Source organism: Dendropsophus ebraccatus, unplaced genomic scaffold (assembly GCF_027789765.1).
Source record: "Dendropsophus ebraccatus isolate aDenEbr1 unplaced genomic scaffold, aDenEbr1.pat pat_scaffold_1252_ctg1, whole genome shotgun sequence".
Lineage (NCBI taxonomy): Eukaryota > Metazoa > Chordata > Amphibia > Anura > Hylidae > Dendropsophus > Dendropsophus ebraccatus.
The window spans coordinates 19,484-37,789 of record NW_027208669.1 but is presented as its reverse complement, the minus strand read 5'-3'; the positions used below and the strand labels follow the sequence as shown (position 1 = coordinate 37,789).

Here is an 18,306-nt window from a genome sequence, read left to right as displayed (position 1 = left end):
TGCTCCTTCTCTGGGCTGGTACAATAAATAATTTTCAGAAGTTTATGGAGACTCTGAATGTCAACTCCATTGGTTTCACATTCACCAATGAGATTCGGGAGACCTCCATGAACTTCTTGGGACAATTTCCAGACAAGGCAATAGATTGATTTCTCATTATATTGTAAACTAACATGAACAAATAATCCCCTTCACTGGGGAAGTCACCATCCTCTGTCTCTAAAAGGGTTAACTAAGGGGCAATATCTCAGAGTGAGGTTCAGATCCTACAGACTAGATTCCTTGAGATGGCTAATCCCCAAAACATCCTGAGGGATGCATTTCAGTATTTCCAGTCGCAACCAATGGAACAATTACTCACCACGAAACCCGGCACCAAGAATGCACGTTTGAACTGACTAATAGAGACTAATGACAACAAAGTGTTTGAAATTAGGGGATACTTGATAGATTCTAGCCTTTTTAAAAACTCAATACGAATATTTCGGGGGTGATTCATTATATACCCCAGTATCACCTTTAGAAAGTCTTAAAGTCACATACTCAGCTCTCCCAGCTGCAATGTCACGGCCTAGCTGAGCGAGTGCCCACTCGGGTGTCCCGTCCCTAGTCACTGATTGGCTGAGCGGGCAATTACTCAGCGGGGTACGTGACATTGCGGCTGGATGAGCTGCAGGACAACAGTAGCTGTCAGCTGGTCCCAGGAGCGGTGCTACTTGGCACAAGGATGGGTAAATTTACTTTGTTTTATTTTCCCGCGCACCCCACCTGCTTTCTTGCTTTTATGAGTTTTGCAGGACTTCTCCTTGAAGGGGTACTCTGGCAAAAAATTTTTTATTTCAAATCAACTGGTGTCAGAAAGTTAGATAGGATTGTAATTACTTCTATTTAAAAATCTCAACTCTTACAGTATTATTAGCTTCTGTATGTACTGTGTGTTGTTTCCCTGTCTATGTTCCAATACTCGCAACCGAGTGGGACTTAAGGGGTTATTTATCAGGGTGGTGTGGTGCTCTCCCCATCATGGAGGCACCCGTTGGCAACAGGCTAGAGATATCTGGCTATCCCGTGTTTTGAGACTCGTAACTGAGGCTCCACGGACTCTTGTTTTGCATATTTAAATTTTTGGGGGCATCAGTGGAGACTCTTGATTGAGTACTTCATTGGAATTTTTTTTCGCTGTTCTCCTTGAGTTCAGTGATTACTGTGTTTTTTTGGTTCATTTGTAATTGCCCCAACTAGCCAGAATCCTACCCCACACTGACGAGGGGCAAATACCCCGAAACAGCTGTCTGTGGGTGGAGCCTGCCTTTGTAAGCCCTTGTTATGATCGCAATACTCGCATCTTGAGTTAGACATTGACAAAAGGGGCCACCATGTTGTTTCCCTGTCTATGTTCCAATACTCGCAACCGAGTGGGACTTAAGGGGTTATTTATCAGGGTGGTGTTGTGCTCTCCCCATCATGGAGGCACCCCGTTGGCAACAGGCTAGAGATATCTGGCTATCCCGTGTTTTGAGACTTGTAACTGAGGCTCCACGGACTCTTGTTTTGCACACTTCTGTATGTACTGCAGGAAGTGGTGAATTCATTTCAGTCTAACACAGTGCTCTCTGCTGCTACCCTGTCCGAGACAGGAACTGTTCAGAGAAAAAGAGGTTCTCTATGGGGATTTGCTTCTGCTCTGGACAGTTCCTGTCTCAGACAGAGATGTCAGAAGAGAGCACTGTGTCAGACTGGAAAGAATCCACCACTTCCTGCAGAACATACAGCAGCCCGCACGGCCCCTTGCCACTTGTCTCTTTAAGCATCCTCAGAAGCTGCGGCCGCGCAGCTTCTCGGGATGCACAGATCGCTTTGATGTTCCGCCCGCACAGTGAACGGGCAGAACATTAAAGCGAGCAGAATGCAGGAGCAGGACCTGTCAGCGTCCTGCTCCTGCATTCCCTCCCATAAGCTGCCGGCACTTTATACCAGCAGCCTATGGGACGTCGGGACGTGACCTCTCCGGCAGGTGTGATGATGTGACGTCATCATGCCTGCCGGAGGTCCCTTCCCTGCGGCTCGCAAGATGGAGCCAGAAGAGGAGGAGAGCTGCTCCCTGCAGCCACACAGCGTGGATTAGGTGAATAGGATGTTTTTGTTTTTTTTTAGGGGCACCTCTGGGGGCATTATTAGCTCATGGGGGCACCTCTGGGGGCATTATTAGTTTATGGGGGCACCTCTGCGGGCATTATTAGTTCATGGGGGCACCTCTGGGGGCATTATTAGTTCATGGGGGCACCTCTGGGGGCATTATAAGTTCATGGGGGGACCTCTGGGGGCATTAGTAGTTCATGGGGCACCTCTGGGGGCATTATTAGTTCATGGGGGCACAGCAGGGGATCCTACATACATGGGGCATCCCACATTCCTACTCGCTTTACTGCACATAACACCAAACAGCGCAGTTACTTTGGGAGCCTACAGGAGGGAGAAAAGAAAGGAAGTTGCTAGAAATGTGCGGAGCCTAAATTGTTTGTCTGGCAGGTTCTGAAAAGATGAAACGTATCTGGAAGGAATCATCATGGAGGACTGGACTGGATGGAGAGGGAAAGGGAAAGTGACGCCTCAGATCAAAGAAGACGTCACCTGTGAGTCACTGTATGACAGTTTTCTTATTTTATAGAACATCATTTAGTAGGGGTGCCCCGAGCTAATTTTTTTTCCAAGGGGTGCCCCGAGGTGGAAAAGGTTGGGAAGCACTGCACTAGACTGTCCCGCTGCGCCTGCTGGCACATGCTGTCATCTGATTGGGCCAAGTACCAGCACCCCCTTCTTCAGACATCTGCGTTGGCGGCCCAAGCTGTGTCCTATGGCCGTACCTTTATGGCTTTGAGCTCCAGCTTGTGCTGCAATCCACCTCTCCTCAGCGTTGAGGCCCCTCCCCCAGGTCAGATGACATCACTGTACAGCCGGCAAGTAACATCAGAGAGTACAGCAATGTTGTGATCCGGTGAGGGAGGAGCCTCAACCCTGCGGGAACCACTTACACCACTGAGGAGAAAAGTGGACTGCAGGTGACATCTACATTATCTGTACTCTGATATCACTGTGTTATCTGTGGTGTTACATAGGACTGCAGGTGACTACATTATCTGTACTCAGAAATATCACTGTGTTATCTGTGGTGTTACATAGGACTGCTGAGGACATCTACTACATTATCTGTACTCAGAGGGATATCACTGTGTTATCTGTGCTGTTACATAGGACTGCAGGTGACTACTACATTATCTGTACTCAGAGATATCACTGTGTTATCTGTGCTGTTACATAGGACTGCAGGTGACTACATTATCTGTACTCAGAGATATCACTGTGTTATCTGTGGTGTTACATAGGACTGCTGAGGACATCTACTACATTATCTGTACTCAGAGGGATATCACTGTGTTATCTGTGGTGTTACATAGGACTGCAGGTGACATCAGGTGACTTATCCAGGTTGCAGAAGTTCAAACTTCATCGTGCCCTGCTGACAGTTTATTATGGGAGTTGTAGTTTTGCAGCATGCGGCTCTTCAGGTTGCAGCACTACAACCCCCATCGTTTCCAACTGGCAGTTCATGATGAGAGTTGTAGTTTTTCAGCTGGAGAGTCAAAGATTGGAATACAATGATTAGACAATGACACCGTACAGTCCATTAATTATAGGGGGCAATAGTGCAGTACATGAGGTGGAGGCAGTGACAGTGCATTAGAACATGGTGGCACATTAGAGTAATTAGATATAACGTTAGATATGACTTTGCCTGATCGGGTGAGATGGGGGGGGGCCCAAGCTAAAATTTTGCACCAGGGCCCATCAGCCTTAGCTACGCCCCTGACAGCAGCTGATAAGTACTGGAAGACTGGAGATTTTTAAATAGAAGTAATTAACAAACCAATTCTAACGATTTATTTGTCTAAATGCTGATCGTTACAAAAACCAAATTGTTGCTTCAAAATCATTAAACGATCGATTGGGCGAATTATCGCCCCGTGTAAAGGTAGCATCAAACCAGTTGATTGAAAGAAAAAAAGTTGCTGGATAACCCCTTTAATGATTTAATAACGTTGTATGTCTCAAAAGTCAAGGAACCTGATTAGATAATAGATCTGTTTGATGTTTAAGATGTGGGAAGTGTAAAGCCTGCAGATTCACCCAAGTAACCAAACACTTTGAATCTGCATAGACAGGCATCCAATACAATATAATTAATTTCATGAGTTGTCTGTGCGTGCCCTCACAATTACATAGGGAAAACCTGCAGGAAATTGTGGAGACAAGTGTTAGAACACATTAGTGACATTAAGCATGGTCGGGAGTCGGGACACGTGCTTACCGCAGCTTATTTTAATAAAGCCATGCATTAAACTAGTCAAACCTACTCCCTGCCAGGGAGATTGGAACAGACGTATTTTATGCAAGAAATCTAACTGGATATACAGGCTCCTATCTAAGACACCACATGGTCTAAATGAGAACCTTTTACGTGCTTTATATAGATGTGAGTTGACCCCCACCCTTGCTATTTTGTGGTTTTAGTTATTGATTTCAGCCTTGAGTCTTATTAGACAAAGCAATTTTAGTTTTCACTGAGTAACCAGAAACGATTGCAAACAATTATTTTTGGGAATGACCTGCAATCATTCACCATAATACATGGAACAATAGTCGTTAGTTATGATCGCTTATAATAATTTGTATACTCTAGTATATGAACGATTGTAATTGCAAATGAACAATGTGTACATACACCGAAAGATTTGCGATAATTTTATGCTCTGCGCAAAAGATGCGATTAACAACATAAGATCTAATTATTTGTTAGTTGTTTTAACGTTGCCTGCATACATACGGAAAGGTTATGGTGGTGAAAGTGCCAGAGATTTGTAATTTACTTCTTTTAACCCCTTTTTTACTCCTTGTGTTCAAAAGGCCATAGCGCTTGCATTTTATCACCTACAGACCCACATGAGCCTTTGTTTTTTGCGCGACTAATTGTACTTTGCAATGGCAGACTTAATTTTTCCATATAATATTCTGTGAAACCAGAAAAAAATTATTTGTGCAGTGAAATTGAAGGAAAAAAAAAAAAAGGAATTTGTTTTAATTTTGGGGGGCTTTGTGTTTAAGCCAATCGCCCTATGGTAAAAACTGACATGTTATGCATGTTCCTCAAGTCACTACGATTACAATGATATGTAACTTGTATGAATGTTATTTTATCTGACAGCTTTTAAAAAATTAAAACCTTTTAAAAAAAACTAAATGTGTTTAAAATTACTCTATTCCCAGCCTTATAACGCTTTATTCTTTGGTAGCTTACTTGCGTATATGTGACTTTTTGATCACTTTTTATTACAATTTTTCTGGATTTGTTGTAACAAAAAATGCGCAATTTTGCATTTTGGCGGGTTTTTGCGCTTTCGCCGTTTGCTGTGCGAAATCAGGAATGTGATAATTTAATAGTTCGATTACGCACGCGACAGTACCAAATGTTTATTTATTTTTATTTATAAAATGGGAAAAGGGGGGTGATTCAGACTTTTATTAGGGAGGGTATTTTTTATTAATACACTTTTTTTTTTCTTTTTTCTTTTTTTTTTTTTTACTGTACACTGGGGGACTTTCAGTATTACTGCAGTGATCTCCCATAGACATCACTGCAGTATACTTTATACAGCGATGATCGATCAGATCATTACTGTATTACTCTGTTGTGCAGCAGACCAGAGGAATCGAATGCCGAGTCGGGATCAGCGTCAGAGCGACGCTGAGCCCTGGCTCGGTAAACAAAAGGGATCTCCCCTCCGCAATTGCATCGCGGCGGGGGGATCCCCCACTAGACACCAGGGAATAAGGGCCAGTAATACTTTTAAATGCAGCTGTCAGTTTTGACAGCAGCATTTAAAAGTATAATTAACGGGCGTGGCGATCAGACTGCTCCCATTAATAGCCGCGGTCCCAGGCTACACATGGCACCCGGGATCGCGGCGGTTCAGAACTCCCCCTCCTGCATCAGGACGTACAGTTACGCCCTAGTGCGGAAGGGGTTAAAAAATCTCAAGTCTTCCAGTACTTATTAGCAGCTGTATGTCATAGACATAGATATGTAGGGCAGCTGATACGTACTGGAAGACTTGAGATTTTTTAATAAAAGTAAATTACAAATCTCTGGCACTTTCTGAAATCAGTTGATTTGAAAGAATTTTTATTTCGATGGAGTTGCCCTTTAAATTTGAACGCTATAACAATTTTTTGCACGATAATCTTTCCATGTAATAGGGCCCATAGAAGTTAGCGGTAATTTGTATGGAAGAGTACCACCTACATTTAGCTTGTATATCTTATCAGACTTATTTTTTTTTTTGTCCATGTGTGCCCCTGTGTAACTAGGTTATTCTTAATGCCACTCTGTACCCACAATCTGACACCCCTTCCTCCCCCAACCGTTTGTACTGTCGGATAGTTGCTTTGAATCTAAGATCTGTCCTGGGGTCTGTTCGGCAGATGGTGCAGTTATTGTGCTTAAAAAAAAAACAAACTACTTTTAAACTTGCAGCCCTGTGTCAAATTGTCGTGGCCTAGAGTGTCTGTGCCCTAGGCCTGCACCGCCTCTCTGTCCCTCCTCCCTACCCTCCTCACCATTAGGAATGCCCAGGCTGGATTTCTCCTATTCATCACCTGTCTTAACACTGCACATGGGCCTTAACGATCCAGCACATGTGCAGTGTTCAGACGAGAGATGAATAGGAGAAATTGTTCTAGGGGCATTCCTAATGAGGAGGAGGGACGGAGGGGCGTCGCAATCCTAGGGCATGGGAACTCTAGGCCACGCCTATTTGACATAGGGCTGCAAGTTTAAAAGTTGTTTTTAGGACAATAACTGCATCACCTGCTAAACGGACCCAGGGACAGATCTTGGATTAAAAGCAGCTATCCCACGGTACAAGCGGTTTGGGGGGGGGGGGGGGCAGATTGTGGGCGCAGAGTCGCTTTAAAACTGAGACTTAATAACTCTTAAAGTAGTGATAAATTCCTCCAATAGATTTATTTTTTTAAACCAATTGATGTTCTAAAGGTTTTGTTTTCTGCAAAACCGATTTAAGGGTGGGTTCACACATAACGGATCCGCAGTGGATTTTACGCTGTGAATTTGCAGCAAAATCCGCTGCGGATCCTTAAAGGGGTTATCCAGTGCTACAAAAACATGGCCACTTTCTGCAGATATAGCACCTCCAGCTTGGGTGGAGTTTTTCAACTTAGTTCCATTGAAATGACTGGAGCTTAATCGCAAACCACACCTGATCTGGAGACAAAAGTGGTGCTGTCTCTGCAGAAAGTGGCCATGTTTTTGAAGCACTGGAAAACCCCTTTGAGGGTATATTCACACGGGCGGGCTCGCAGCAAGATTCTCGCTGCGAGCCCGGCAGGTCCTAGCAGTTCCCATACACTACATACTTGCTGCGGTCTAAACGACCGCAGGTAGTATGTAATTATACCGCCCTTAACCCTTCTGCTCCCCCGCTGTAAGCATACTTTACATGTCCTTGCTGCACGGGTCCGGCGTCCTGCTCTCCTGTCCGGCCAATCAGTGTGTTGCCCAGCCGCATCCACTGATTGGCGGGCGGGAGAGCAGGACGCCGGACCCGTGTATGGAATCTCCTTCAAAATCGCAGTTAAGGATCTGCAGCGGATTTTGCAGCAAATTTGCAGCTTGAAATCCACTGCGGATCTGTTATATGTGAACCCACCCTAAAAGCAGGTTTTGATGATTATACAAAACTATGAGACGTGACAAAATGCTCATGTATAACAGAAGAAACCTGCCCTAAATATTCCTTTGCACCGCATTACACCTTTCTTTTCCTTTTGTCTAGGTCAAGTCTGTGAGTCATGATCTGGAGCAGTTGAGTCGTCTCTTGCAGCTGGTCCGGTCTCTGCTGTCAAATCCCTATTTGTATTTGGGTAGTTATGGATGCAGCCTTATGCAAAGTGTATTGTACTGTGTAACAGAGCCACTTGCCGCATCCATAAACCCCCTCAATGATCACTGGACTTTGAGAGACTATGGAGCAGGAATACTGAGCTGCATATGGTGAGAAATAAAAATGTAAAGAAGTATTTCCATGTGGGTAGGCCTTTAAAGCCTGATAGATGCAAGTCCTGCCTCTGGGACCTGCGGTGCGGCTTCATTCCGGTCGTACTGCGCTATTTGGATCTCACTGTAGGATGTGTTTCTTTAATGGTCACTGCGTAAATAGTGCAGTGGTACACATTTATGCATTTGTCTTTAAGGTCATTGTGAACTGAGTTAAGAACAAAGCTGTGAACAACTGTGCCAGATTTAAAAATTGAGTACAAATATAGGAAAATACATTAATTATAAGACCATTTTTATACCGCTCAAGAACCTTTAATAGTATGGTGAACAATGGAGGTAAACTGAAAGGCACCAACACAGAGCGATAATCTGCTGAGGGCGATTCGGCAGATCATAGCTCTCTGTTACAAAATCAAAGATCGGCTGATGACGATGATCATTGGCTGATTATGTCTTTTGGGCCTGACCTAAAATTGCCAGTTGCTGATCGAGCATTGTGTAATGTGTAATAGCGATGCACGGCTAAAGAATGTGTAAAAAGATAATAAAGTTTATACATACCTAAACCGCTGCTTCTTGTGGTCTGCCCGTTCCGTCCCAGTATCTTCCTGGCTTCTGCTTACTGCTCACAGCCGCCACTGGAACTTCAAAGCCTGTCACTTCAGAGGCTGGCTCTGCAGTTCTCGCAGCAGCTGTGGCACTGGGCAGCGTGATCAGGTATGTATGAATCGTATTATTTTACACTAAAGGCAAGGGCTGCATGGACATCACTAATGATGTCTATGCAGCCCTTGCTGCACGATAGTCAAGCCGTGTAATAGGGTCAGTAAACATGCGCTGATCTAGTAGATCGGCGCTTGTTTACATTAATTATTGGCTGGCTAATACGGCCCTAAATGACTACTTCCATCAACAACAACTGTGTGTATGTAGCTTTTGCTTTGTCTATAAATCCTAGTCGGCTAAAATTTTCTACTCTTCAGGACACATCGGGACTTGGAAGGGTCACTGTATATACAGGTTTTGCAGTCTCTGCAGAAAGTTTTGGGTGACCCAGTCCGCCCGCTCTGTTCCCATTATGGTGCTGTTGTTGGTCTTCATGCCCTAGGCTGGAAGGTAAGTGATTCAGGCGTAGCTTATGATATTTGTATAATATAAAAGTAAGAGAACAAACTAGTCACAGCTTCAACCATATTTTCTGTCATTCAGGCAGTGGAACAAGTGTTGTATCCTTTGCTTCCAACTTACTGGGCTGGACTGCAAACAGTGCTAGATGATCACTCTATGTCCAATGCACAGGTCAAGGCTGATGGTCATAAAGTCTATGGAGCCATCCTGGTAAGTGTACTGTTACTATTGTCTGACTGCTACAATACCGTTCTGCCTTTGGGAAAGATGTACGAGCTGTACTACAGTGAAAGGCCTGAGGGGGGCTTTTCTGGACCCCTAGCTGCTTTTTTTTTTTTTTAGAAAAGTGTTCATATAAGAATGACATAAAGTATAAGGCTATGTTCACATTACGTAAGTACTGTAGTAATCACGGCTGTTGTAACAACATAGTGCTGCCTTCTAAGGAATCCCGGACGGAGTTTATACACATAGTATACACTCCGGCCCGGATCCCTAGTCAGTTTTCTGCGGCCGGTGTTTTAACGTTGTGTGAACATAGCCTTAAACAGCATGGCAACTGTTTGAGATACTACTTTCAGTTACTTTTTACAGGTGTGTGTATATGTAAAATCCTGTCTAATAGTGAACATCAAACTAATACATAACACACGCAGGTCACCATTTAGAGATTCCCATCCACCTGGTAGTCCATGGATAAGTATTTACTACAGACAGGGGTGATTCTAGCCTCTCTGCTGCCCGAGGCGAACTATAGAATGACGCCCCCCCCCTCCGTCAATCCGCCCACATTATAATCCACTGCTGTCCCCAATAAACATAATGTTTGGTCCCTTTCTGCACAGAGGATGTCAGGAGAGGAGGGGGCTGACTTTATAGGAGAGGTCCCAGCAGCACAGAGGATGTCAGGAGAGGAGGGGGCTAATCCTATAGGAGAGGTCCCAGCAGCACAGAGGATGTCAGGAGAGGAGGGGGCTAATCCTATAGGAGAGGTCCCAGCAGCACAGAGGATGTCAGGAGAGGAGGGTGCTAATCCTATAGGAGAAGTCCCAGCAGCACAGAGGATGTCAGGAGAGGAGGGTGCTGATCTTTTAGGAGATGGTCCCCCTCTTCCCCCCTTATAGATGGTCCCCTCTTCCCCCCCTTATAGATGGTCCCCCCCCCTTATAGATGGTCCCCCTCTCCCCCCTCCCTTATAGATGGTCCCCCTCTCCCCCCTCCCTTATAGATGGTCCCCCTCTCCCCCCTCCCTTATAGATGGTCCCCCTCTTTCCCCTCCCTTATAGATGGTCCCCCTCTTCCCTCTCTCCCCCCCCTTATAGATGGTCCCCCTCTCCCCCCCCTTATAGATGGTCCCCTCTTCCCTCTCCCCCCCCCTTATAGATGGTCCCCCTCTCCCCCCCCCTTATAGATGGTCCCCCTCTTCCCCCCCTTATAGATGGTCCCCTCTCCCTTATAGATGGTCCCCCTCCCCCCCTTATACATGGTCCCCTCTCCCCCCTCCCTTATAGATGCCCCCTTATAGATGGTCCCCCTCTTTCCCCCTCCCTTATAGATGGTCCCCCTCTCCCCCCCCCTTATAGACAGTCCCCTCCCGCCCCTCCTTATAGATGGTCCCCCTCTTTCCCCTCCCTTATAGATGGTCCCCCCCTTATAGATGGTCCCCCTCTTTCCCCCCTCCCTTATAGATGGTCCCCTTCCCCCCCTATAGATGGTCCCCCTCTTCCCTCTCCCCCTCCCTTATAGATGGTCCCCCTCTTTCCCCCCTCCCTTATAGATGGTCCCCTTCCCCCCAATAGATGGTCCCCTCTTCCCTCTCCCCCTCCCTTATAGATGGTCCCCCTCTTTCCCCCTCCCTTATAGATGGTCCCCTTCCCCCCCCATAGATGGTCCCCTCTTCCCTCTTCCCCTCCCTTATAGATGGTCCCCCTCTTCCCCCTCCTTATAGATGGTCCCCTTCCCCCCCATAGATGCCCCCTCTTCCTCTCCCCCTCCCTTATAGATGGTCCCCCTCTTTCCCCCTCCCTTATAGATGGTCCCCTTCCCCCCCTATAGATGGTCCCCCTCTTCCCTCTCCCCCTCCCTTATAGATGGTCCCCCTTATAGATCGTCCCCTCTTCCCTCTCCCCCTCCCTTATAGATGGTCCCCCCTTATAGATCGTCCCCCTCTTCCCCCCTACCTTATAGATCGTCCCCCTCTTCCCCCCCTACCTTATAGATCGTCCCCCTCTTTCCCCCTCCCTTATAGATGGTCCCCTTCCCCCCCTACCTTATAGATGGTCCCCCTCAGCAGATAAAACAAAAAACAAAAAACAGCACACAACTCACCTGCCATCCGTTCCCCCGTCGAGCCTCTCTGGTCTGGTCCGGCTGATGTGCGGCTGCCCGGGGTGTCCGTCCTGTTCCGGCAGCGCGCGCATCAGAGAGCTCCCCGTGTGCCTGTGGCTGTGACTTCCGGCGCACGGGGATCTCTCTGATGCGCGCGCTGCCGGAGACAGGATGGGACACCTCCGGCAGCCGCACATCAGCCGGGGGACTAAGGCTGCATTCCCACGTTCCGTGATCCTGACGGATCACGGACGTGGAATGCATTTACCGGAGTCCCCCACGCCCGGACAGCATCTGTAATGAGATGCTGTGAGCGGGGGAGACTGTATTCATAAGCGCCGCGCTGTAGTAACAGCACCGCGCGGCTGATTCATTACAGCGCGGCGCTTATGAATACAGTCTCCCCCGCTCACAGCATCTCATTACAGATGCTGTCCGGCGCGGGGGGACTCCGGTACATGGTACAATCAGTGGCGGATTATAATGTGGGCGGCCGCCCGAACCGCTCATATTATAATCTGCCACTGAATGCCGCCCCCATGAAGACAGCTGGTGGCGCCGCCTGAGGCAGACGACTCAGGTCGCCTCATGATTGCGGCGCCCCTGACTACAGAGTCTACACCACATTTCTTATGTCTACAGTTGTCATCACATAAAAGTAGTTGAAGCAATAAGTGGAGTTTAATTTTAAATGTCCCAAACTTTTTTGGACATAAAATAAACAGCTTTCTCATAAGGTATGATTCCATATAACCACTTCATCTCACAGACAATTTTAATTTTTCCTCCTCGTGTTAAAAAACACATAGGGGGACATTTATTAAGTCTGGCGTTTTTTACGCCGGACTTATAAATGTCCCCGCATCTCCGGCGCTACGGAGATTTATGTAGAGGCGGACTGCCTCTACATAAATCCCGTGCGCGTCGGTGCGCACAGCCGAAAACCTACGCCACCTGAAAGGTGGAGTAGGATTTCGGCGTATCTTTGTGCGGAAAAAAAAATGATAAATCGCGCGGACTCTGAGTCCGCGCCCCCCGTAACGCCCCCTCCACACCCCCTCCCGCCCCCGGCGTACTCGGCGGAAAGTGCCGATATGCGAATATTTTATCACAAATCGGCCATTTGCGAATAAAAAAATACGCAAATCGGCACTTTCCGCCGAGAATCATCCGTACGCCGGATGATACATGTCGCCCATAGTGCTTTAATTTATTCAGCACATATTTTTTGCAACACCAATTGTGCGTTGTAGTGACATACTTTATGATGGGAAATAAAAAGAAAAGCTATTTTTTTTTATTTTCTGGGCGTTTTACGTTTATGCCATGTGCTGTGTGTTATCTATGTTCCTCAAAGCAGTTGGATTACAATGATATTTTGTTTTGATTTATTGCCTTTAAAAAATTAAAACCTTTTTTTTAAAAAAAACTAAATGTGTTTAAAGTTGCTCTATAATAATAATTGCTCTTATTAGGGCTGGGCGGTATACCGCAAAAATACCGATACCGTCACTGGCGTCGGTTAACGACTTCAACTTGGCCAGGACGGTATTTGCGGTATTTTTGTATTTCTGTGTCCCTGCGCCCGTCCTGTCAGTGCCCCCCGCACACACACGAGCGGCCCGGCACTAGCGCTGGTATCAGCGGGAGGTGGTGGAGGAGCAGCAGCAGGGTCCAGGTGAGAATGCTCCCCCCTCCCCTCCCCTCCCCCCTCCCCCCTCCCCTCCCCAAGCGACCGCCCGTCCGGTCCGCGCACCTGTCCGCCCTACCCACCCGTCCGGTCCGAGGCTCCGTCCCACCGCACCTGTCCTGCCAAAGCGCCCACCACCCGTCCGGTCCGGCGTCCCTGCACACTGAGGTGACTACAGGAAAGCCGCCGCCAAGTGCTGCTGTGACATGGCCGCGCCGGCCGGGCGTGGGGGCGATCGGATCGGACTGGTCCGGGACACACACACACCGGCCGGCGAGCGCTGCACATGTTGTCCTGTGTGTGCAGGGACGCGGCCATGTCACAGCAGCACTTGGCAGCGGCTTTCCTGTAGTACAGTACAGGACTGTAACATAGGAGGAATAATGGGCTGCAGCAGGCAGGATAAGTTATAGGAGACATTGCTGTGTGTGGCATCCTGCCTGCTGCAGCCCATTATTCCTCCTATGTTACAGCCCTGTACTGAGGGGACTACAGGTCCCAGCATACACCTCCCTGTGCTCCCTGTACAGTAATACACCCCTATATAGTCATACACCCCAATCCGTCCCCCCTATATAGTCATACACCCCAATCCGTCCCCCCTATATAGTCATACACCCCAATCCGTCCCCCCTGTATAGTCATACACCCCTATCCGTCCCCCCCTGTATAGTCATACACCCCTATCCGTCCCCCCCTGTATAGTCATACACCCTATCCCTATGTGCCCCCCCTGTATAGTCATACACCCCTATCCCCCCCCCCTGTATAGTCATACACCCTATCCCTATCCCCCCCCCTGTATAGTCATACATCTCTATCCATATGCACTCCCATGTATAGACCCGTACCCCCATCCCTATGTACCTCCTGTATAGTCATACACCCCTATCCCTATGCCCCCCCTGTATAGTCATACACCCCTATCCCTATGTGCCCCCCCTGTATAGTCATACACCCTTATCCCTATGCCCCCCCTGTATAGTCATACATCCCCTATCCCCCCTGTATAGTCATACATCTCTATCCATATGCACTCCCATGTATAGACCCGTACCCCCATCCCTATGTACCTCCTATAGTAATACACCCCTAGCCACCCCCCCCTCCCACCCCCGTATAGTCATACACAACAATCCCTATGTGACCCCCTGTGTATACACATCCTGTAGAGGCTGTATACCTGTATATACATGTCCAGGTCCCCTAATAATGACTAATATAATGATAATAGACTAACACGGGTTGCTGCTCAGTGAGTTCTTTTTTACTTTTTTTAATCAAAATGTCGTCAGTTGGCACGGCAAGTGGGTGTGGTTTGCAAAAAGGGGCGTGTCATAATTATCGTTGAATTATCGTTACCGCGGCTACATGTGCGATAAACCGCGATATTGATTTAGGTCAATATCGCCCAGCCCTAGCTCTTATAATGCTTTTATTTTTTGGTCTAAAGGGCTGACTGTCATTTTTGCGCCATGATCTGTACTTTTATCGGTACCACACTTGCTTATATGTGACATTTTGATCACTTTTTATTCAAGTTTCTCTAGGATGTGATAAAAAATCAGCAATTTTGCGGGTCTTTGTGCTTACACCAAGTACTGTGCGTGATCAGGAATGTAATAATTTAATAGTTCAGGTGAACGCAGCCTCTAACAATCGCTGAATACAGTCGGCCCAACGCGGGCTGCTTGTATAACGGATCGGCTCCCTGTGATCTCGGGGGGAGGGGGCTGGGGGCGATCCAGCCACTAGACCACCAGTGCCACCTATGAAATGCCATTTAACGGCATTTAAATTATTAAATTGCTAGCACAGAGGATGGCCTGGTATCGGATCGCCCTGAAGGAGTTATAGTTGCTTCCACGTAGCAAGGGTAGGTTGACGGGTCAATCCGTATCATCGCGGTGGCTTTCTTGGCCATAAACAAAGGAGGAGGTGAGGTGAGGCAGGAGAATACAAACTGTTTAGCCCACTCCTCTTCATCTAAATGACGGGTCTAACAGAATGCAGTTTGATAATGCTGTCAATAGTTGAACAACTTTTTTTATCACTCATCACCCTCTGCATCTGTTCAGGTCTATTGTTTGCACTATGACTCTAAAGTATACTTGCATCTATGTCACAAAGCTTTTGGTTTCTTTGGCTTTACATGTTTGCATGTGGACAGAATTAGGTGGGATGTATGAACTCTGCACATCTTGAACTTAAAGGAAACCTTTCACCCCAGCACCTGGGGTAGAGCCCTGGATACTTACCCCATCCTGCAAGTCCCGCTTCAGAATCCGGTCCGTCACAGAGAAATCGCCGCCCAGCGGTCTGCACATGTGTTATGTAGGTGACAAGAGATGAGTCCAACGTCCATAGGAAATCACTGCAGTAGTGATTTCCTATGGATGTCGGACTCCTCTCTGGTCATTTACATATTGCGTACGCAGATCGTTGGGCGGTGGGGACCAGCTTCTGGAGCGGCACTTCTGCCCTGAGTGCCGGGGTGAAAGGTTTCTTTTAACTTTAAGGAGGTAATGTGTCCATCCAGGTGCGGATTGGATCTCCTTTTAGCCACAAACAAGAATTTGTAGGCATATTTTACAAAATGTTACACTTTAGGGCTAGGTTCCCACTATGTTAAAATGATGGCCCTCTTTCATAACAACATCCATTATTTTTTTAATAACGGATGTTATTTGCATAATGACGGCTGTTTTGAAAGACGGACATTATTTTAATGCAAACCTAGCTCTTTTAAACACAGAAAAAAAAGACAAATTTGGTCAGCTCTCCTAGAAACACATTCACACTAGGCAAGAGCAGGTTGCTATGGCTTAAATTGCAAAACACACAAAAACACAGAAAAAATGCAACAGCTCACCCCAATAGCAAGATACAGACCCTCTACAGACATGAAAATAGTTAAAAACAACTGCTTTAAAAAATACCTACAAAAAATAATGAGGCTCTTGGTTACCATTTGCAAACAGTGTAAACCACGATAAAGTGGCCTCATGACGGGGCAGACCTTACACTTTACTATGGTCTCTCCATGGCATGTAATACGCCTATGCTCTGGGCATGCAAGATCCATCTTATACCGGCAAAATTACATCAACTGAGTGGGACGGGTGGAGTGCACGACCCCTATTTGGAACACAGAAAAAAAAAAGACAAATTTAGTCAGCTCTCCTAGAACACCATTCACTAGGCAGGTTGCTATGGCTAAAATTGCAAACACTCAAAAACACAGAAAAATACAACAGCTCACCACAATGGCAAGATACAGACCCACTACAGACATGAAAATAGTTAAAAGCAGCCCCCCACCCAAAACTACTGTTCCACACTATAGAGGAACTGGTCATCTCTGACCATGTTCCCCTGCTAAGTACTTTTGTAACAGATATGCCTCGGTAGTGATTTTCTCTGGAGGTTCCCGATTAGGTTGGCTAAGGACGTTGAATTTAAAGTTTACTCAAAGGCTGGTGGATGGAGTACACTACCATAATGTGTCCACGCTGACCAAACCCAGTTATTCTGGGATGCATCAAATCTGTTTTGCGGGCCGTATTATGGCATATAAATACTCGCTCCAGAAAAAGCTTGCGGTTAACATCAGCAAATATAGCACAGCACTTAGGGAGGCATACACTCACTTTCAGACAGCCCCATCCGAACGAACAAGGAAAAATTGGCAACAGACACGTACTGACTATGAACAATGGATGGAGAGGAAGGAGGCACTGAACAGATCATACTTTGATGCTTCTTTTAGATACTGCAATAAGGCAGGCCGTATCTTGGCCAGATTGCTAAGGGCCCCCTTCCTCTACAACGTATTACAGCACTACAAGACACAAGGGGAACAATACATAGCCATCCCAAAGAAGTAGTATCTATCCTCCAAGGTTTTTATCAAAATCTCTATACCGATCCCAACTCTCCCCTGATGGGAACAAGGCCTCCTGGTTGAACTGCAATCTGCCCTCCCTGTCAGAGGAACAAGTTTCCTTTCTTAACTCCCCGCTGTCACTAGAAGAATTATCAAGGGTCATTAAACACCTAAAATCTCACAAGGCACCAGGTCCTGATGGATTTTTATAAAATCCTCAACCAGGAAATTTCCCCTACCTTGCTGGCACTCTACAAAACCTATCTAGAAGGCACCCGATACCTGGCTCATCTAATACAGCACACATTAAGGTGCTTTTAAAACCAGGCAAGGACCCCAAACTGCCGGGATCTTATCGCCCTGTATCTTTATTGAACTTAGATTTAAAAATAATCTCTAAGGTTATGGCAGATCGGTTATCTCTGGTTATGCCGGAACTTATATCAACAGCCCAAGTAGGCTTCATTAAGGGCAGGGCAGCAGTCATGAATTTAAAAAAAGTGAATCCATGTGGGAGATTTATCAAACATGGTGTAAGGTGAAACTGGCTCAGTTGCCCCTAGCAACCAATCAGATTCCTCCTTTCATTCCTCACAGACTCTTGAGAAAATAAAAGGTGGGATCTGATTGGTTGCTAGGGGCAACTGAGCCAGTTTCACTTTACACCATGTTTGATATATCTCCCCCAGTATCTCTGGCTTCCTTTCTCCATCCTTTCCCCTTTTCCGGGGAACACGCCAGGGGTGCCCGCTGTCCCATTACTTTTCAACTTGGCTATAGAGCCCCTCTCTAGAAGACTGCAAATGGCTTCAGACATAGCGGGAGTGAGGATAGGTGCAGGTGAGGTACGTGTGGCTCTTATTTGCTGACGATCTTCTCGTTTTCCTGGACGACTACATGAGGGACACGGACAAGGTGCTCAGATATTTAGAACAATTTGGTAGTCATTCTGGCTTTAAAGTCAATGTTGACAAAAGCGAAATATTGTCCCTGTCCTCCAGGTTGTTGGCCGGGTCGGCACCTACCAGAAACCTGTCAGTTAAAGGAGAAGTCCGGCCAAAATTAATTTTTGATATGTTGTTACTTATGAAAAGTTATACAAATTTCTAATGTACATTAATTATGGGAAATGCACATATACTG

General features: G+C 46.6%; 1 protein-coding gene across 1 annotated transcript in view; it reads left to right on the top strand.

Annotated features, from left to right (window-relative positions):
• Nucleotides 1–18,306, top strand: part of LOC138775017 (TAF6-like RNA polymerase II p300/CBP-associated factor-associated factor 65 kDa subunit 6L) — a gene marked incomplete at its 5' end in the record, with an annotated part of 28,561 nt that overhangs the window by 8,086 nt on the left and 2,169 nt on the right. Inside the window, 3 exons of the mRNA XM_069955774.1 lie at nt 7,908–8,125; nt 9,115–9,247; nt 9,341–9,528. Of these exons, the coding sequence (XP_069811875.1) occupies nt 7,908–8,125; nt 9,115–9,247; nt 9,341–9,528 (539 nt within the window). The remainder of the gene's footprint in view (nt 1–7,907; nt 8,126–9,114; nt 9,248–9,340; nt 9,529–18,306) is intronic.